The following is a 22,327-nucleotide window of genomic DNA, read 5'->3' on the forward strand; positions in this document are numbered from 1 at the left end:
ATCTTGCCTTCTCTCTTCTCTTTCTCCATCTCACCGTTCCTTCTCCTTCTCAATCTTCATACCCTTTTCCCCCATCTTCTCCTTTGTTGATCGCACCTGTGTCCTCTATTCTATCATGCAGTTTACCTGTCTCCCATTGCTACTCCCAAACTCAGCTATTTTCTACCGTTGCATACTGCAATTTACCAAAGTGCTCAAGTGGAACAGGATCCACTCTCTCAAAGAGGCAGTTGGTTGAACAAAAAGATTTTTTGCATTTTAGTTTGTTTTGCTTTTGCCACTGGAACAGAAAATCAAAATACCAGAGTTGGTAATGATTATACCATATTTGTACAACTTTATGCACCAATAGTTTCTGAAGCAGTAAGTAACAGATGGGGCATGAGAGAGATCTGATTTGGGTGAATTACTAGCTAAAATTAGAGATTAATGTGTTAGGTTCAAAATTGATGTTCGTGTGCTGGAAATAAAAACTGCAAGGTAATTAAACTCCAAAGAGGATAGATTCAAATAAAATAACGTATGCAAAATAATTAGAATTTTAATTTTAAGTAGACTACACTATCCAATAGATTTTGCTTGTCCAATATAATTTCAAGCCTTCTGAGTTTATAAAAAATAAAGTCATTGTAACTTGAACTTTCAAACTTATAGAACTATTTAAAATAATGTGTTAGTCCAGGTTTATAAATTTTTGAGGTTTCTTACTTCTCGGGCTTTAATTGGAGTGCCAGAAAGCAGGCCTCTTACTCCTTCACATTTACTTGCTTTATTTTAACTTACCTAACTTGCCTCAGTGAACAAATAATATTATGGCCAAATCTGCTCTAAGGAAATAGGTGTTTATTGTTAATTAAACCAACCCTTTTCTACTTTTCTGCCAATAACACATGTTAGTTTATCCTGCCTCAGTGAGTTGTTTGTATGTTTATTTATTTTAAATTAATGCTAATGAATGACTGGCAATGGGCGTCTCCAATGGAACAGATAATTCACCTCCTACAGGCTCCCTCCCCACCCCCATCCCCCCTCCAAAGAAGTTACTCCTTTAACCTTGTTACAGCACAGCCAACTGACTCCTTTATGAGGTAGAAGAGACCTGGAAAAGTCAACTAAACTTCTAGGTGTAAATCACTGCGGTAGTAAACAATGTGTTATACATTGTACTCTTAGGCCAGTCCTATGGAAAAGAAAGTGAGTTGGAAACTTAAAAATTCTCCAGTCTATTTGGGAAAAACAGACAAACCAAGATTTATTTATTTTTTAATTCAACTTTTTATTTTGAAGTAATTGTATATTCACATGCAATTGTAAGAAATAATACAGAAAGATCCTGTGTATCTTTTACCAGTTCCCTCAATGGTAACATTTTCATCACCACAGGGATCTCCCATGTTCCTGTTTTCTAGCCTCACCTGCTTGCTTCCTTCCCCAACCTCTAACCCCGGGCAACCACTAAACTGTTCTCCATCTCTATAATTTTTTTTTTTTTTGATTTCAAGAATGTTATATAAATGGCATTATACAGTATGTGGAATTGGCATTTTTTTCAGTCAGCATAAGTTTTTGGAGATTCACCTAGGTTATTGCATTATCAATAGGCCATTCCTTTTTTTGGCTAAATTATGGTATCGATGTACCACAGTTTGTTAAATCATTCAGTCATTGAAAGACATCTTATCACTTTTTCTGTGTTTTGTTTTTTGTTTTGTAGATTCCACATTTAAGTGAAATCATAAAGTACTTGTCTTTCTCTGTCTTATTTATTTCATTTAGCATAATGCCTTCCAGGTCCATCCATGTTGGACTGATACTTTTGCCACCATATAGTTTCCCTCCCTATCTCTGATTTTCTTTGCTCTGAGGTTCTACTTTACATGATAATAATATAACCATTTCTGCTTTCTTTTAGTTAATGTTTGCATGGTACATTTTTTTCTATACTTTTACCTTCCACTTAACCTATATAATTTGAAGTGAGTTTCTTCTGGCAGCAAATAGCTTGTTCACTAAAAAAAAAATCTACTCTGATAATCTCTGTATTTTAATGTGTATTTAGACAGTTTACATTTAATGACATTATTGGTATGTTAGGACTTAAGTTTGCTATTTTATTTTTTGTTTCTGAGGGTTTTTTTTCTCTCTCTCTGTTTCCTTTCTCTGCCTTCTTATGGCAATATGGTTCATACTTAAACATTTTTTAGAATTCCGTTTTGATTTACCTACGTTATACAAACATAACTTGTCATAGTTAACTGGTTTCATCATTTTGCCAGTTTACATGAATTAGGGGAATCTTATTTCCCTCTTTATTTCTTTGCCCTTCTCCATATAACTGCCTTAAATATTTCCACTACATCCATGTAGGGCCACATCAGAGAGCATTGTAATTTTTATTAGAAACTCCAGAGGAGAAAGAAAGTCTATTGTATTTACCCATATATTTTCTTACCATGTTCTTCTTTCCTGATGTTCAACAATTTCCTTTCTGTTTATAGAGATCTTCTGTTTAGCCATTTTTTTTGAGAAGCCTACTGACATTAGAATGGCTGTTTTCCTAAATTGTTATTTTTCTCTGGCTACGTCCAAGATTTTTTCTTTGCGTTTAGTTTTCAGAAATTCAATTATGATGTGTTGTGGCATGGATTTCTTTTTGTTTACCCTGTTTGGAGTTTGTGCAACTTCTTGAACCTGTAGATTTATGCTTATTGGCAAATTTGGAAAGTTTTGAGACATAATTTTTCTCAAATATTTTTCCACCATACCCTCTTTCTCATCTCTTTTTAGGACTCCAATTACAGGAATGTTACATCTTTCGTTATAGTCTCACAGGTCCCTAAGTCTCTGTCCCTTTTTTTTTTTTTTTTTTTTTATCTGTTTTCTCTCTGTTGCTTAGATTGGGTAGTTTCTGTTGTTCCGTCGTGCAGCTTGCTAATTCTTTCCTTTGGCCCCTCCATTCTGCTCCTGAGCCTATCCCCTGAAGGTATTATTTCAATTGTTAATACTGACGCTTTTCAGTTCCAAACTTCCATTTAGTTCTTATTTCCATCTTCTATTTCTTTGCTGAGACTTTGTGATTTTTCACTTGTTTCAGATGTGTTCCATGGATTGTTGAAGCTTAAAATCTTTGTCAGATAGTTCTAACATCTCTGTCATCTTGAGGTTAGCATCTTTTGAGCTTTTCTTGTTTCATTCCGTTTGAGATCATTGTGATTCTTGATATCATTAGTGACTTTTTATTGAAGCCGCGACATTCTGAGGATTATATGAGGAGACCGTGCATCTTACCAAATCCCTTTTGGTTTAACTGGATTCCTCTGGTGCTGCTCCAGCAGGAGAGTGGAGGTACCACCTCATTACCCAGGTTCCTCACCCAGTCTGCATTGAGAGCGGAAGGGATTGGACTCCTTACTACTACTGAATGGGGTGGGGGGAGTTCCTGCTCTCCCCTACACCTGCGCTGATACCTCCCTGGCTGAGAGAGACAGATGTGTCTTGTTACTTCTCCTAAAGCATGTATGTGTAAAAATGAATAATTCAGAAAACTAATTCTAGGAGTGAAGAATTCTTAGGAAGCCAATGTTACCCACATAAGTTTTCTTCAGCAGCGTAGCTTATGTATATTTGAGCTCCTCAACAATTAAATTTATTTAAGTTACAACATTTAAACTGTCGTAAGTCTCTGATACTGAACAGTAGGAGCCATAGATAGTATTCTTTTATTACTAAAAAGTAATACCTTCTCTTTGTAGCAGATCCAATGGATTCAAAATAGTTTAAAGTAGTCCTGCCATCCCAATTACATTCTTCAGATGTAACTACTGCTAACAGTCAGACATGCATCCATCAAGTTTTTAGTCTATGTTTACAGTTTCAGTCATGCTCCCCCACCTCACTTACTCACTTCTAGGTTTCCTCTCCAGCTTCTCTTTCTGTGCCTCCTTTGTAAGCTCATCCCTCTCTGTCCAGCTTTTCGATGTGGAGATGCTTTTAAACTTGGTTCTAGAAGCCTTTTCTTCTCAATCAATATTGTTTCTCGGGGCTTCCCTGGTGGCGCAGAGGTTAAGAATCTGCCTGCCAATGCAGGGGACATGGGTTCGAGCCCTGGTCTGGGAAGATCCCACATGCCACGGAGCGACTAAGCCCGTGCGCCACAACTACTGAGCCTGCTCTGTAGAGCCCGCAAGCCAAAACTACTGAAGCCCGCGCATCTAGAGCCCGTGCTCCGCAACAAGAGAAGCCACCGCGATGAGAAGCCCATGCACCGCAACGAAGAGTAGCCCCCGCTCGCCGCAACTAGAGAAAAGCCCTTGCGCAGCAATGAAGACCCAACACCGCCAAAAGTAAATAAATAAATAAAAATTTTAAAAAAGAATGTATAAAGTATTGGTTTTTTTGGTGACTCACCTATATCCTTGTCTCAACTACCATTTATACTTAGATGACTCATAAACTTATTTTTCTAGTTTAGATCTCTGGTCTGAGTGTCAAATCAATAACTCTAACTCTCTACTTGACATCTCCTTTTGTATCTAAATAGCACTTCAAACCCCAAATGCCAAAACCAGGCGGATGATCTTTCCTTCCAACTCTTCCAGATTTCACATCTCAGTGACTGGTACCACTATATATTGAGTTGTATTTGCCAGAAGCCTAGGAGTCATTATTGGTTCCCTTTTTTCTTCACCTACCATATCAAATTAATCACCAAGTCCTGTGGCTTTTCCCTACTGAATCTTCCCACTCCTTTCCGTTTCTACATCCAAGCTTTTACCATCTCTTTCCTGGGTTAATGCAGTATTTTCCTAAATGGACTTTCTATTTCTAATCTCATTGTGCTTGAATTAATATTTTACTCTATAACCAGAGAGATACTTTCAAAATAGAAATGTGGTCGTGTCCCCTGTCTGCTTAAAATATTTTAATTTTTCATTGCTCTTATGGGAAATACCTAAATCTTTAGCATGACTTAGTATAATACCTGTCATATAGTCAACATTCAATAAATATTTGTGGAAAAATGTATAGATGAACTTATGTAGTGTACCGTATTGCTATTAAAATAGTATTGCCACACACATGTATGCATCTATGTATCTTTCTTTAATCTTGTATTTCTGTTGGATATACTTCTAGAAATGAAATGGCTAGTATAGTTTGATTTTCGTCTATTAAATATCAAGGTTAGTAGGGCAGTTGGTGTAGTGCCTTGTAGCCATCAAGAGAAAAAGAGGAGTCTGAGCTAGGAAGATCAATGGTGATTTATTAAAGGAGCCATCCTGTACCTTCTATCTGATGGAAGGGGGTTACATTCTAAAGAAATGCCCAATGACTTAAGGATTTTTTAAAATAGATTTTATGCCAAATAACCTTAGGTAAAATGTTTTGTAAGATAGAGCAAGGAATAAATGAGTCGAATTTTCATATTCATAATAAATGTGACTTTTCCTGTTTTATTTTGCTTACAAGTTTTTCTTATAAATGACAATATATGGAAATTAGGTAGTTTAAGGAAAAGAATTATTTGAAATGGGGTGGTCACATAAGAAGGGCTAATAAAAATAGTGTACGAATTACAATTTTCATAGAAATAAAAGGTCTGTTTACTAGTGTAGTTGATACTGGGCAGAATTGTGATGTAGGCAAGTAGTGTTTTCAGAGACATGTTCTTCTGTCTCTGCCTCTTTTGTTCCACTCACTGGAAAGAGGATGTGTGTCTTGGTGCTTGTGAAGTAGGCAGAAAACAGCATGAAGGTGTCAGGTGCCTGAAAGTTGGGGTCTAGGGGTATCAGTTTACTGATAGCTGTGCACTTATTAGTTCTGTGACCCTGGACAAGCTAGTTAATCTCTGTGATACTTAGTTTTCCCATTTGAAGATAATACTAACCACTGATTTACATGCAAACTGGATTGGATGTGATATTTGTTTTATTATTTCTTAATGTATTTGTTTTTTAAAATTTATTGCTTGAGCTGATACTGAAACACTTTATTACTGATCTTAGTCATAAATTTGCATACCAGGAAGATAAAAGTATGCAGCGCAGGGACATTAATGGCTTTAAAAACCCTTTTCAGCAGCTTATCAGGCTACAAAATGACTCACAACAGGCTCTTAAGGCACTGAAAGGTCCCAAGAAATTCTGAGTTAATATGCTTTTGGAAATATCCATGTATTCAAAGGGAGCATAGGACTCTATGAAATTCATAAGTAACTCTACAAATTTTTACTGTGTTCCCTCTTACTCTAGTCTATTTTTGTTTATACTGAAATGTGTAGATTATGCAGCGTTGTATTTATCTTCATCTTACTATTAATTTTGTATCAGCAACTCTGTGGCTGTTTAAGCAAAACATTGATGTAATTGCTTTGTTTGTCATTTCCTCTTGTTCTAGGCAATGGGCCTCACCACGACCGTTGCTGTATTTATAATGAAAACAACTTGGTGGATGGTGTTTATTGTCTCCCAGTAGGACACTGGATCGAGGCCACTGGGCACACCAATGAGATGAAGCACACAACAGACTTCTATTTTAATATTGCAGGCCACCAAGCCATGCATTATTCAAGGTAAAAATAGTGCCATGTTTATAAGCATAGAAGTAGGACAAGGGTAGCATTAGGACAATGGAAATATTCACTGTGTGTAAAACTGCAGCATCTCCCTTTGGAGGGTTATATAGGCCTGCAGTGCTTTGAGGAGGTAAATTACAGTGAATTACTGTGTGAGATTTTCTGGTTCTAGATGTGAAGGATCCTTTTTATAGAATTATTTTATTAAGTATATACCCTGGCATCAACATATTTTGACCAGACAGTAGTTTACCAATCTTTGTACTTACTTAGTGGATTAAAAATAGAAACCAGACTAAAATATCATAAATCAGCATTTGTATCTTTTTTTATACAATTTTTTTAAATTAATTTATTTATTTATTGTTTGTGGCTGTGTTGGGTCTTCGTTTCTGTGCGAGGGCTTTCTCTAGTTGTGGCAAGCGGGGGCCACTCTTCATCGCGGTGCGCGGGCCTCTCACTGTTGCGGCCTCTCTTGTTGTGGAGCACAGGCTGCAGACGCGCAGGCTCAGTAATTGTGGCTCACGGGCCCAGTTGCTCCACGGCATGTGGGATCTTCCCAGACCAGTGCTCGAACCCGTGTCCCCTGCATTGGCAGGCAGATTCTCAACCACTGCGCCACCAGGGAAGCCCAGCATTTGTATCTTTTATGCTACAGACCAGCTGTGAAACAAAAATTGCTGTCTCTTTATAAAATATTATTCAAATAAACATGTGTGCAAGTCTAGACATAAAACTAGATAGGATGTGATCATCTGCTCTATTATTGGGAGGGCCAAAAAGTGCCTTTGGTTTCTTAAGTAAAAATAAAAGAAACATTTTTCATTTTCACCAAGAACTTTATTGAACAACGTATTCACCCTTTTGTTCCACTACCTTCTGCCATTTTTCAGGCAACTTCATAATTCCATCTTCCCAAAACTTTTTATCTTTTTGAGCAAAGAACTGTTCCAGGTGCCTTTTACAGTCTTCCAGGGAATTGAAATTTTTTCCATTAAGAGAATTTTGTAAAGACCAAACTAGATGGAAATCCGAAGGTGCAATGTCTGGTGAATACGGCGGATGAATCAGAACTTGCCAGCCAAAGCTGTAACAGTTTTTGCCTGGTCATCAAAGAAACACGCGGTCTTGTGTCATCCTGATGGAAGATTACGCATTTTCTGTTGACTAATTCTGGACACTTTTCGTCAAGTGCCGCTTTCAGTTGGTCTAATTGGGAGCAGTACTTGTTGTAATTAATCATTTGATTTTCTGGAAGGAGCTCATAATGGAGGACTCCCTTCCAATCCCACCATATACACAACATCACCTACTTTGGATGAAGACTGGCCTTTGGTGCAGTTGGTGGTGGTTCATTTGGCTTGCCCCACGATCTCTTCCATTCCACGTTATTGTACAGTATCCACTTTTCATTGCCCGTCACAATTTGTTTTAAAAAATGGAACATTTTCATTATGTTTCAGTAGAGAATTGCATGAGGAAATATGGTCAAGAAGGTTTTTTTCGCTTAACTTTAATATGTGGAACCCAAACATCAAAGCAATTCACATAATCAAGCTGGTGCAGATGATGTTCAACGCTTGATTTGGATATTTTGAGTATGTTGGCTATCTGCCGCGTGGTATAGCATTGATTGTTCTCAATTATTGTTTCAATTTGATCGCTATCAACTTCAGCTGGTCTACCCGAGCGTGGAACATTGTCCAGTGAGAAATCTCCAGCAGGAAACTTCGCAAACCACTTTTGACACATTCAATCAGTCACAGCACTTTCTCCATACACTGCACAAATCTTTTTGTGCATTTCAGTTGCGTTTTTCCCTTTCTTGAAATAATAAAGCATAATATGCCGAAAATATTGCTTTTTTCTTCCATCTTCAATATTAAAATGGCTACACAAAAATTCACCAATTTTGATGTCTTTTTTAAAAATTCATGCTGATATGACAGCTGTTACATACAACCTAACAAAATTGTTTCGAATGAAGTTAAAGACAACTAAGCACTACTAGGGCCATCTCATGGAAAAAACCGAAGGAACCTTTTGACCCACCCAGTATTTATTAATAGATTTATTTGTCTATTTAATTATTATGCCAACAATATGTGCCATAATACAAATTCAAACACCAAAGAGGGTGCTAAATGAAAAGTAAGGTTCAATATAATTCTTTCCTTCATTCCTACTCACCAAAAGTGTTTATTTTTAGCCATTTTATGGTTAGTTTTTCCGGAGCTTAAATCCAAGTCTTAAATAATATGCATATACTTTATTTGTTAATATGTCAATTTAAAAATAGCTTTTGATTCCCCTCTATGACATGAGAGAAATTTAGCTCACTTATCTTCTCTCCCCACTTCCAATCCCTACAAAGCTCATGAAAAAAATTTTTGTTATTTAGCTTCATAAAAATTCTATTTCTTGACTCGTACATTTTTGACAGCCCCTTGATTTCCTACTGTGTAAGATAAGAGATTTACTGCCCCTGTATTTTCCTCCACACCTACTTCCACCCATTAACTCCTGTTTTTCATTACTTTTACATTTCCAAGGGTTATAGAACTTAGATTTAATTTAGCGAATATAAATGAGTCTTTCATACTCAAGGTGTACGTGCGCATGTTTGATGAATCTAGTAGATCTACAAGCTTTATTAGGAAGAGGAGTCTGCCGCTCCCCCTGCCTCCACACCTCCTCTCATTTGGTCTGTCCACAGGCAACCACTTTCACATCTTTAAGCTGATTATCTGCTAATTACTTTCAGGTAAATGATAAATAATATGATTATATTACTGCTTCTTGATTTTAGTTTTTGGTATTATTTATTGATTTCACACCTGAAAAATGAAAATTTAGCTCTTTTTTCTTCCCCTTCCCCCACAAACCTCAGTGACATCCCTCTATTGCTCAATCCTCCCAACATAGTTATGCCATCATTCTGATGAGATCGGTATGCCACATGTTTATTTGTATGCCTGTGTAAATTCCATTTAACACCCCCTAACTGTTCACACATGTCTAAGTCTTCTTTGAAGAATGTATAGCTTTCTGGTTTGCTGCTGAGTAGTTGAAGCCTTTATGGCTCCTAACCCTTTATGTTTGAGCTGAGTTTCCCTCCTCCCACTCTGGAGAAGCTGCCAGAGTCTTCATTTTCAATATTATGAAATTTCATAATGGAATGTCTTGATGTGGTTACTTTTTATGCATTTTGCTAACCTCTCAGTGAGTAGATTTTTTAATTCTGTAAATTCTGCAAATTCTGCAATTTCAAGTGTTTAAAGGTAAATTACTCGAATTATTTCTTTGATGATTTATTTCCCTTTCTGGACCTCCTGTTATTCAGATAGTGGAATCTTGGTCTGAGTCTTTTATATTTTGCATATCTTTGGGGGTTTTTTTCTCTTCTTTCTAACAGATTTTCTCAACTTACTTAATCATCCATCACTACTATTTAGTTTTTAATTGCTGCTATCATATTTTGTTTTCTGGGAGCTCTTCATTTAATTATCTGAGTGTCTTCCAGTCCAGAGACTTGTTTAACCTTCCCCAGAGAATAAACCTCCAGTCTTTTGTCAGGACTGGGGAGGGAAAGTGTCCCAGCTGAGGAGAGTGGGAAGATGAGTCTAAGGGTCTGGCTGCGTCCTAAACAGACTTGCCAGTTTTCCTTATTCTTTTCACCCACATCCAGAAGTACCTGGAAATCCCAGTTTCTGAGCCTGTTGGGGATTCTGTAGTATAATTCCAGACAGTTCTCAGCTTTCTCCAGTGTTGGCCTTAGGACTTAGTTTTTCTCAGTCTGCTAAATTATTCAGTAATCAACCAATTGCTTTACAGTTTCCACAATTTTTTTTGTTATCTTTCCTCCTGTTCTCTCTTTCTTGGGGTTTTATGTGTTTAATTTTCCACAAAATGTCTTTATGCTTGTTTTAAAGGGGTTTGGTGAAAGTTAGATGTGTGAAATCAAATTTTCTGCAATAGAATTAAAGTGAAATAAAGTATTCAAAGTGTCTAACATAAAACTTCGTAAAGAGTAGCTCAATAAATAGTAACTACATTCTTTATTTCTAACATTTAGTTTGTATTCTGTTACTCTGACCCAGATAAGATGCTACCATGTTAGAATGAGATTTTAAAAATCAATGTGTACTTCCATATTCAGCCTATACTTGGTATCAAACTACATCTTCCTCTTCAATAGATTTTTTTATGCAAAAGAGTGAATGTTTGCATTAAAGGCACAGATAACTAATTTAATGAGACTTTAGTGAAAAGGGACTGTGTCTTCTGTATCTTGAAAAGGCTTATTGCCAATTAAACACATTTCAAGAGCCATAAATTAGACTTTATGAAAGTCACACTTATATTCTTATAAAAATATTACAGTTTAGAAAATGTATTATAAAAGCTCGTTTATTGTTTGCAGCCTCTTTGGCTTATAAGGAAAAGATATACAGTAATTTTCAAATCTCAAAATTATTTTATACACTATAGAACAATACTTTCACACATTTTTGATACTGTTTTGTCTAGCACATTTTCCAAATGAATGGAATTAATTACTTTCGAGAAAGAGTGAGGAACTTGGTGCCAGCCCAGCTCTCTCATTTACTGCAGGGCAACCTTGGGACAATCCTGTAACAGTTCTGAATTTCAGTTTCCTGGTTTGCAAAGTGAGTTGGTTAAACTAGATGAATACTGAAGTCAGTTCTGGAAATAATCAAGGGTTAAAGTTAATTTAAAAAGCTAAGCCTTATTCAACATTTTGCCAATATATTATACTGACTTAACAGTGACTATACTCCGTATCAGCTTCTTTGGTTTCAGATTCAGCCATCAAATGCCTGCAATCCAGTGCTGCCTCTAGGTGGCACTTTCCTTCATTTTTGTAGCCCAGGACATACATTCAGTCCAACACTACAGAAATATTTGGAACTATACATATGTTATATTCATTTTACAATTAATCCCTAATAAGTATGTAAATACTTATTATAAAATGATATTTTACATTGCTCATATTCATAATCAAATTTTGACACGAGATCTCTTTTGGACTAAATAGAGAATAGCCACAAAATTCTGTGTGCAGCAGGACCTAACTACATTGTCCTGCTTCTGTAGTTCGCAATCAAGAAATTACTGGCCAAAGGAAGAATCTAATTTCAGTTGTTATTTGCATCTGATTGAATGATTTGAGATTTTTCTAAACAGTACAACCAAGATTATAGTTGTTCATCCTACTAGGAAAGGAAAACAGCATAATCTTCCTTCTTATTGAGTTCTTCTGATTGGGCAATGATTTGTATTGAGTATTAACTGAGTGTGTGAGATTTCCTTGAAGAGTTCCTTTTTCCTAAATAAATAATGCTGTTCATATTTTATGAGGTCAACTTAATCGATGGATGTCCCCTTTTTCTTATGATTAAAATACATATTTTTATATAAAACATTTAAATATATTAAAATAGATTATATATTTTATATTATGTATAGTTACATTGAGATGATTTATTTTCAGTATCATGTCAAAAAATTAGTGATAGATATTAGCATCCTAATGGTAATATGAACTAATTGTAAACATACCCCTTAATTCTTGTTTCTTAGAAGTTATTTAAAACGTATTTGCTAAAGTTTATGGAGAAGTCAGTTTTTGCTGATAGTGCTGTTGTGGGTTCAGTACAATTATAAAGGAAGCAGCTGGATTCTTTGCTGCCTTTATATTATCAACAGCATTGTTATTTAAATTATGATTGAAATGTCTCGGTCAGGCCAGTGAGAGAGAAGCTTGATTAAAGGAGAGAACTTGGTTGTCAGATCTCAGATTGTGTCTATAGGAATGGTAGTAAGAAAAAGGGAATATTCTATCATATAAGTTAAGCAATTTGGATTCCTAAGTCATTATGTGGGGAAAACATGGCAATTTTACTATAAAAATATGAATTTTTACTACAAAAGAGAGCAGAGAAGCAAGGAAATATAGGATAGGGGAAGGTAATTTATAAGGTGGGTGCTGTTAAAGAATGTTTGGATGTTAATGACAATGATCTCACAGAGTGGAGAAAAATTAATGATTAAGAGGAGAAAGGGGAGAGTCATAGGGGCAAAATCTTTTTGTAAACAAGAGTGATCTGAATGCAGGAGAACAAAGAGTTCATTGTCCTTGAGGAAGCAGAGAATGGGCATGGGTGCAGGTATGTCAGTGAAGTAGTGAGGGCATGTGGAAGTTCAGTTTCTGATTTCTTCTCTTTTTCTTTTTTTAACATCTTTATTGGAGTATAATTGCTCTACAATGGTGTGTTAGTTTCTGCTTTATAACAAAGTGAATCAGCCATACATATACATATATCCCCGTATCTCCTCCCTTTTGCGTCTCCCTCCCACCCTCCCTATCCCACCCCTCTGGGTGGTCACAAAACACTGAGCTGATCTCCCTGTGCTACGTGGCTGCTTCCCACTAGCTATCGATTTTACATTTGGTAGTGTATATATATCAGTGCTACTCTCTCACTTCGTCCCAGCTTACCCTTCCCCCTCCCCGTGTCCTCAAGTCCATTCTCTACTTCTGCGTCTTTTGATTTCTTCTCTTTTCTCCATGAAATAGGAAGCAAGGTCATCAGATGAGAGTGAGAAGAGAGAAGAATTTTAGGTTTGAATGAGATATATAGACTGGGTAACTAATGGAATGTGAATGTACTGACTCATGAATTTTTATTTTTACAAGACTCTCCCAATTCCAATATTACAGTGACTATGACAAACAAAGAAGTTATTCTCTCATTTTAAATGGGTACAGAAGACAGACAGAATATTTTTGACAGTTTTCTGTGTGACTCTAGCCAGATCAGAAAGAAGTCTAAGTAATATGCTAAAATGGAGGCTTTGTAGATTGGGAATTATATGACATATTTTTCAGAGCTAGAATTAAATTTATTATGCTGGCCATTATGGAAGGTCCACTTCTGGAAGAACAATGGATCTATTTATATTGGAGTCAGTGAACACACTGGGGAATGCTCCTTTCTTGGTTTCAAGGGGTTGGTATATTTCTATCACTTTGCCAATCACTGTGATCATTTAAATTGACTGAAAATGATTAGTTTCTTAGAACATAGTCTCATCTTTGGCTGAACAGAACGCAAAGATTATGAAACCCGTGGAGGAGGGGTCAGTGAATAAAGAGTAGTGAAAATGCATATGTTACATACTAAATAAGATAATCAGTTTTCCTGTTGACTATTTCTATATCGTAAAGGTCCTATAATGACTTGTACGTTCACGGACGTTTTTTGAAAAGCAAGATCTTTATTTTCATGCTTTGATACATTGTGAATTGCCTTTCTCAACCTTCTTTCTCAAAGTTCTTTTAATTTTTTTCTTTGAATGTCTTGTAGACTTATCGTTCCTGATAAATGAATCAATAATTTAATTGATTAACATACGTAAATGCTAAGTGTTTCACCACGTAGTTGATAAATACTCTGAAAAAAAAGTACTGGGTGTAGCAACACACACACACACACACACACACACACACACACACTGGTAACACCTACTTTGCAGGCTCTCCATTTTATAAGGAAAGGATTGTTTTCTACCCGCAGCCACATGATGTGTTTGACAGAGTGCTGGGGCACAACTCTCAGATTCAGGCTAATGAAAGCAGGGGGTAGATTTCAGGTGTTGTCTGAGGATTCTGTTGGGCAAGTAAAACCTTAATAATGCTTTATAACCCTGAGCTACTTCTGACTATGAGAGAAAAGGCATCCTACACAGTATCCCCTCCTGTTGTAGAGAAGCAAAATGGGAACCAACTCTACAAGGTCCTGCTCTGAGGTCACGACAGCTGACCCCATTCTCAGATTCTCCTCCACGTGCCTCTGTTTCCTCCTCATGAAATGGGGGCTCCGTTTTCTTCTACCATCGCGTTCTGCCATCAACTTCTGATCCAAATACACATCTGGACACAAATAAATGACAAAAAATTCCTGCTTATTTTCACGAATCAACGTTTAAAGTTTAGATAGTCTGTATAAGTCAAAATAAGTTGAATTAATTATAAAAAGTACCTAAAAACCTTTTCTCTCCCCCAGCACCTTTATGCCATTTTTTGGAAATTGCTATTTATTCAGGCATCAACTTACCTCATTATCCTTCCTCACCGTATAATCTTAAATTGTGGTATTAATTGCTTGTCTCATTTTCCCTTTTCCTAGATTGCAGATCCTGTCCCAACACTCCTTTCTTCCAAAAGATTCATTTGTTTGGGCTGTTTTGTTTTTCTCCAGCAATTATTATTTATCTTCTTAATTTAATCACTGGCATTTCCATTGCTACGCCCTCTCCTCAGACATGTTTACCCCCCCGCCCCATTATGAATAGGCTTATTGATGGTAGAGGAAGACATTTTATGAGAGGATCTTCCAGTATAAACTACATCACATTGTTTTTCTGCTGCTACTCCAGCTTAGTTATAGTTGGTGTGACTCCTCATGCTAAGTTCTATGGAAACAATGTATAAAATCCCAAAGCTCAAAGAGACATTTTTGCATTAAACAGGAAGTCACCAGAGAATTTACATAAATGGTGACCTCCCCAAGGATCTAAGAGTTTGTTTCCGGACTTTTATTTTTCAGTCTAGTTTTAGGAGGGAAGAGAAACCTAAAGCCAAAATTGATTAATCAGGAATGAAAATTAAGCATCTCAAAAATGATAAATTAAAGAGAAGCATGATCAATTTGTTACAAAATAATAGGTTTATACAACTTTTTAAGGACCCATTTTGTTGTGCAAAGTGAAATATATCTATATCTGTACAGCTACTTGTATGTTTGTAGTTGCTTCTTCATCATATCCTAGAAAAATTAGAAAGAAAAAAGGAGGGAGGATGGAGAAGAAAGTGGAAAGAATGAAGGAACATAGACTTGGCCAGTTGTCACTTAGCTATTCTATGATAACAGGGGGAACCATGGATTATTTTCTTAGTCCCATTTCTTTCCTTCGCTCTGTCCCTTTAAAGTTCACCTTGATTAATCTGTTGTTTCTGACGTTACCAGAGGTTTGAAAATAGGGCCTCTTCTGTGTCTCATTGCTTTTAGCCACGACAGTGAGTTTTTATTCCTTCAGATCTTTAAAAACAAAAAAAACAAAGCTCAGGGATGCAGTGAAAGTGAAAGAACCATTCTGAGAGGGGTCAGCAGTGCATTGATCAAGGATCCGCAGCCATCATCATAGCTATTTACAGTTGCTGGGGTTTTGAGAGCTTCCCTTTAATTCAGGATATTCAAATCATATATTGTTAATTAAGTCAAGATGGAGTAAAAAGGATGATAAAAATGGTATCACAGAAGTGGAAAATACGTGTAAGTAATCGATTATAGAAATAGATTTGAACATCAGATCACCAACTTTCAGAATGCTCTTTTCATGAGACTAATATTCTCTACTTAAAAAAAAAACCCAACAACCTAAAAAGCTGAATTTAGAAGTATCATTTTGATTGTGTACCATGTGCCCAGTACTGTGTTAGGTACTGTTAAAAATTTTCAACTTAAATAATAATGAAATGATGTGGTATTTGTTTATATCACAAAAGTGTTCTTCCCTTTGTGAAAGGATTCTCTTGCTTTTAGATAGTAGACAGTATCAGGATAGAGCTGATGGGGAAGGATCACTCCCTGGCCTGAATTAATAATACCTGAGGAATGTTTTTGTTTTGGCCTCTGCCGCTATGACTAAGAAAAATTAATTACAGGGAAACAACCCCAAAACTGTGAACACTAATTAACCAGCCAACTCACATTTCAAAGATGAGTGATGAGAAGTTTAGACTCTGAAATTCATGGCCCTGGTGAGCTGCAGATTGCAGGAGGGCAGTTATAAATTTTTTGGTACAAATGCACCTTTGTCTGTTAGGTTTTGCCCTTATTCTTTGCCGCCTTTCCTATTTCTCTACTGTTTTCTGTATTTCCAGTCTACTCCTCTCCTGCCCCCGCTTCCCTTTTTTTCCCCACTGTCTCTTACACTGTGCCTGTTTCCCTGTTGGTCCCTTACCCTCCCTCTGTCTTTTCCTGTCCCCTTTTTTCTTATCTTAATGTCCTTGTTCCATTCCTTCATTTTTGTCTTGATACTTTATTAACTGGCCACAATATGGAATTGAAGTCCATATCTAAACAAATATTTAAAACATTTAGTACTTTCTGTTCTTAATGTGGTAATCAGCTGACTTTGGTCTGTCTCCATTCACTTATTCAACTATTTTTCGAGTGCCTACTTTTTGCCAGATGCCAGATACTGGGGGTACAAAGTTAAACACGACCTAATGTCTCTCCTTCAAAAGCTAATAGTCCCACAGTAGAGACAAAACCAATATGTATTACTGTGAAAACCTTAATCCAATTAATTTAGTTCTTACTTTTCTGAGATTTTTCACCCTATTTTCTTTAAGTGGCTTGGAGTGAATTAAGGTCTTGAATTCCTGCTGAAATCTCTCTACATGTAAAATGTGACTTTGCTTACAAAAACTTAGTTAATATTTAATTCTCAGGAACAAACTTTTTTAATAAAGGGAGAGACCATGATGCTTAAAATTTTATGAAATAAGGAAATTAATAAAAGTATTATTTACCTCACATTCTTATTTTCTTACCCTAATAAAATCTTTTAAATAATTATTCTGTTGAAGTACAGAAAAAGTTTCTGGGTAAAGTACAGCACTGTCTTAAAATTGGGCTTTAGATTTTTATCACTATTCAAAATAAATTTTCATAGAGGCTTGGGTCTAGGACCTTTTCTGTGCACAACTCCAGAACATATGATTCATACAGTAGTTTACGTGAATCCCCTCTCCACCCACCCTGCTACCACTCACTCTGTGCAGTGCAAAGCCTGCCTTGCTACATGTGGTGGTCCTGGTTGGGTAATAATTTTAGACAGTACACACAAATCTATGTGGTGGGCATTATAATCTTTTGGATTGACATGTACTTAAAAACTTTATAGTATGTTTTGGACCCAGATGTAATAACTTCTAAGAAATTACCTGTGTTAAACTATTTAGTTTGCAAGTCAACTGACTGATACTCCGTCACATTTCCTAAGGGACTCTGAGTGAGTTAAGGCCTATTGTTGCCAAATCAAACTTGGGTCCACTTGCCCACACGCAGTAAAGCCAATCTACTGATACCGGGTTGTGGTGAAAGAAAGTGCAACATTTATTGCAGGGTGTCCTATAAGGAGTCTGGGATAGCTAGTCCTCAAAAAGCCCGAACTACCAGACGGATTTTAGCAAAGCATTTTTAAAGGCCAGGCAAGGGATGGAAGTCCCAGGGTATGATCAGCTCCTGCACAATCCTCTGATTGGTTGATGGTGAGGTAAAGTAAAAAGGCAGATAAGTCGTTGCAAATATTTCCTGGTTCCCGCCATATTGCAGAGGGGATGTGTTAATTTCTTCCACCTGGTGGGGTTTTAGCATCTGTAAAACTACCCGGGAAGTGTGCATCTGATACTGTTATCTACGTACTTCAGAGAGGAGCTCAAGCAGAGGGTGGGAGTGGGGGTGGCCTGTCCCGGGAAGGCCCATAAGGTCCTGGTTGGTTACACTTCATGTTATTTAATCTTCGCGTATGTCCAGTTTCACAGTGACGGTGTTTAGAATGCGCTGCTCCAAATATGGCACCTCAGGATATCAAATATTTTAAGCGGAAGGAGTTTGAGAAACAGCATGTATCTGGCCTTCTCCTAAAACAGGTATCAAGACCTCTGTGTGAACAGTGCCCTCCCTATACCCCTACACCTGGAGGAAAGGAGCATCCTTATCTCTGAAGACTGAGAGGAATCCAAATGCACATACCTTGCTAGTTTCCCCCAGTTCACCACCCTTAGCTCACATCCTTTTGTTCTATTACATTTTCCCACTGCTCTCCACTCTTCATCAAACCTAACATAAAAAATGCTCAGGTTTAACCACTTCTTCAGGTCTTCGTGTCCCTGTGAAGGCTCCTGTGTCTTGTAAATTTTATATTAAGTAAGTATATATTAATATAAATAAATTTGTATGCCTTTCTCATGTTAATCTGTCTTTTGTGAGTCTAATTTATAGAACTCTGGTCAGAGAACCTAGAAGGGTATTAGAAAAAGAATTTATTCCTCCCCTGCAACAGTCTGAAAAAATCTTCCTAGAATTTGTGTAGGGGAAAGTATCTAAGCCTAGAAACAAATATTTCTAAACACTATTTGAAAATGGAGATTAAAAAATTATATGAAGACCCCTAATGTACTGGGAGGATTAATAGTTGACATTAATTTAATTAAAAATCAAAGCCACTTTTAGATTTTTGAATTTAGAAAACCATTATGGCTTTTCACTACATTAACTTATAAAAGGCAAAGTAGATTTTTCTACATATATGGGTTTTTGAAACAGCCTTATAAGGCATGTGTCATCCCAGAGTAGATTTTTTATTGCTTAATTATGAAATGAATTTTAATGAAAACAACATAACTTTCATCTGGAGTTCAGTGAACTATGCCATTACAGAATAAGTTGTATTTTAAATGAAAAGGAATAGGAAAGTCCTCTTCTAGGCTTAGAAGTAAAAGTAAGGAACAACTAACTCTCTGACTGAAACTATCTCAGAGTTCTAGTAATTGTAATGAGAAGGAGAAATAATGATTTTAGGAGCAAAATCCACCTATTGTATTGTAAATGGTGAATCCAAACTAACAGATCTTCATTAAAAATAAGAAGCCCATAAATTTAAAAAATGCTGTGGGGTAGTACAGAACAGGTCAGTCATTTAATGGAGCATATCTGTAAATAAAATGCAAAATAAAGAGATAGTAAAGTATGACTGCATGCTTGGACAGATGCAGACAGTATTTACTATGCAATTTTGGCTTAATGTAGTGGCTGATTTCTTCAGCTTATTTAAAGATGTTTGTCTTAGGCTGCTCTCTTGCTAATGCAAATAGCTTTTTTGGGAAAATCAAAATAGCAAATATAGAGTGCACATAAAGGTAGCTAGTGTACTAAGAAAAATTAAGAAAACGAAGTTTTATTCCAGACAGTTGAAGGAACAAACATAGTCTTATGATATACTAAGCTGATGGGAATTCGGTATTATCAGTTTAGGACAAAGCTGAAGGGCAGTCCCATGAGATGCATCACCTGAGTGACCGTATGTCTGAGTTCAGCAGACTCTGGGAACAGGGATTGTAAATCTTCCGCTATTTTAGGAGTGAAATGATAGTCTTTTGATTAGAGCATGAAATTGGCCCTTAAAATGAACTTGAAAATCTTAGCAAAAGGCTGCTTTGTGTTCCTAAAATTCTAATTAAAACCTGCCCTGTAGTAGCTTGAGGCCCCAACTGACCAAACAGATTTTGACCAAACTGACCAAAAATGCCACTTAAATTGAAAGTCAGATCTCTGATTATGGATCAGGTGGTTCAGAGAAGCCAGCACAGAAGGAGCATGAGCAAGTGGAAGAAAAGGAATAAAGGATGTAAATGAAAAAAGCAAAGGTCAGAAAGAAAAACCTAAATACAACTTAATGATGAGAATAAATCCTGTCCGTTCGATAGGAAGCCTAGCTTCCATTAAAAAAAAGAATCAGAAAGATGAAATTTCTCAAATTAAAAAAAATGTTGGAGCATATTCTTTTGTTTATTGTAATTTATCACTCTTCAAATTTTATTGTTGATTCTAAATCTATTATAAACATTCTTTAAAGTGAATCCTGCCTTGTTTTATGAGCGGACACTGAAAAAAATTCTAACATTTCCTAAAAATAAACTAATAAACATAAGATTCAGGAGATTATTTTACCTGTAGAAGTACAATATTGAATTGCACCCATTTTTATCTACAAGATTGGGCAAATTTCATGCTGCCACACTGTCAAAGGAGTGTTAAAGAGCCTTGGAGAGCAGGGATGTTTTTGAGACTTCGAATACTATGCATGGCATTATGCAGATAGAACATAGTCAGTCACACTGGATCAGGAAATTATCCCATCCGGCTTCATATGGCTCCTTTGGCAACATCACTGTACCTGTGTCAACTGTTTTCCATGATGATGACATTGTGTCATCATGTTGACATATCCAGATATTGATCAGGCCCATTCTCTGATGCCACCTGCCCTTTCTCTGGTAATAAGAGTAAAGACTTTGTCTATTTCAGTCACTGTTGTATTCCCAGTTACGGTGCCTACACTTTGTAATCCATCACTTCTTATTTCATATAAAAGTTATTTAATGATGCATCCTATAAGACTATATACTCCTTCAATGTAGGATATATGTCTGAATTCAGCGTCACATCTATTCACTGCTTTTAACGCAATGCCTTGCACATAACTGATGGTTATATGTATAGATTGAATGATGAACTTCATTCAGTGGCTCACTATTATTTGCCATCTAGGAACTTATCCAAAAGTTTTGCAACTCTTCGGTAGGTTGTGTGCAGTGCTGGGGTGGGGGGTGAGGGTGGAGGAAATGACAACTGAATTGCTACAGAGTCATAGCTTGGCCACCAGCAGGCACAATGCCTTCTCCCCTCTTTGAATATCTAGAGTGCCAGAGGGTCTGACTGTGTAATGTCAGCAATTCAGAGGGAGTGTTTTTCAGAAGTAACTAATGATGATGAGTACACATTTCAGTGGATAGAGTGAGTAAGCAGGTGGGAGTAGAGAAAGGTGAAGAAATCTAAATTATAAGAAAATTAAAAATATAGAACTGTAGAATATTATAGTGTCAATTCACAAATCATAGAGGGAAACTCAGAACGAGGTAGTTGAATGCTTCATGTTCACTGGGCAGAAAAAGAATAGTGCAGGTCTGAAATTGCCTATTCTTAGAAAAGGCTGCTTGCAAGGTTGGCTCTCTTGCTGGTCTCTGGGAATTTGGCTAGTAAACAGTCCCGCACACTGATATAAAACTCTCCCTAAATAATCATTGTGGCTCACTGTGCCTAAACTGTGCAAAGAATATGTTTATAGTTAACACCTGCCTTCCTTTTGGGAATCTAGAATTTTGGTACATACTGGGCAGAGGATACCTACATACCAGCCTCCAATAAAAACCATTGGTGGTGTCTCTAATGAGCTGCCCTGGTATACAATACTTCCCATTTATTGTAACAACTTGATGCTGGAGGAATTAAGCATGTCCTGTGCAATTACACTATATGTTTGGGGGACTCTTGGAAGCGTGCGCCTAGTTTCATCTAGACTTCTCCCATGCACCTTTTCCTTTTGCTGATTTTCCTTTGTGTCCTTTTACTGTCATAAATCTCAGTACGAGTACAACTATATGCTGAGTCCTGTGAGATCACCTAGCAAATCACCAAACCTGGAGTGATCTTGAGGAGCCCTGACATATTCACTTGATGGGATTCAGCCTAGCTAATGTGTTGAGCCAGTCCTGGCTAGGACTGCAAGCTCTCAGAAGACCCTTCACCACCAATCAGTAGAGGTGCAGGCAGACTTTTAGCCTTAGACTGGTATCTGGTCATCTTGGTGTGAATCCCAGGTACATGCATCCTATTCTGTGTGAATGGGTTTGTTTTTCTTCCCCCACTATATTTTAATGTAGTCATTAAAAGCATGTGCTCTGAGTTGGGCTGCCAGGGATTGAATTCCAGCTTTACCACTCCCTAAGCAGTAGGCCTTTGGGTATGTTACTTAAGTGCTGTGCATCATCTGTAAGAGAATGTTAATAGTAAACTTAAACCTTAATAGGCTGTT

At 36.8% G+C, this 22,327-nt stretch overlaps 1 protein-coding gene across 1 annotated transcript in view; it reads left to right on the forward strand.

Annotated features, from left to right (window-relative positions):
• EPM2A (EPM2A glucan phosphatase, laforin) overlaps positions 1-22,327 on the forward strand; it is a 100,616-nt gene that overhangs the window by 45,646 nt on the left and 32,643 nt on the right. The window contains exon 2 of the mRNA XM_068550946.1: positions 6,397-6,571. Coding sequence (XP_068407047.1) covers positions 6,397-6,571 — 175 coding nt within the window. The remainder of the gene's footprint in view (positions 1-6,396; positions 6,572-22,327) is intronic.

Source organism: Eschrichtius robustus, chromosome 9 (genome assembly GCF_028021215.1).
Source record: "Eschrichtius robustus isolate mEscRob2 chromosome 9, mEscRob2.pri, whole genome shotgun sequence".
Taxonomy (NCBI): Eukaryota; Metazoa; Chordata; class Mammalia; order Artiodactyla; family Eschrichtiidae; genus Eschrichtius; species Eschrichtius robustus.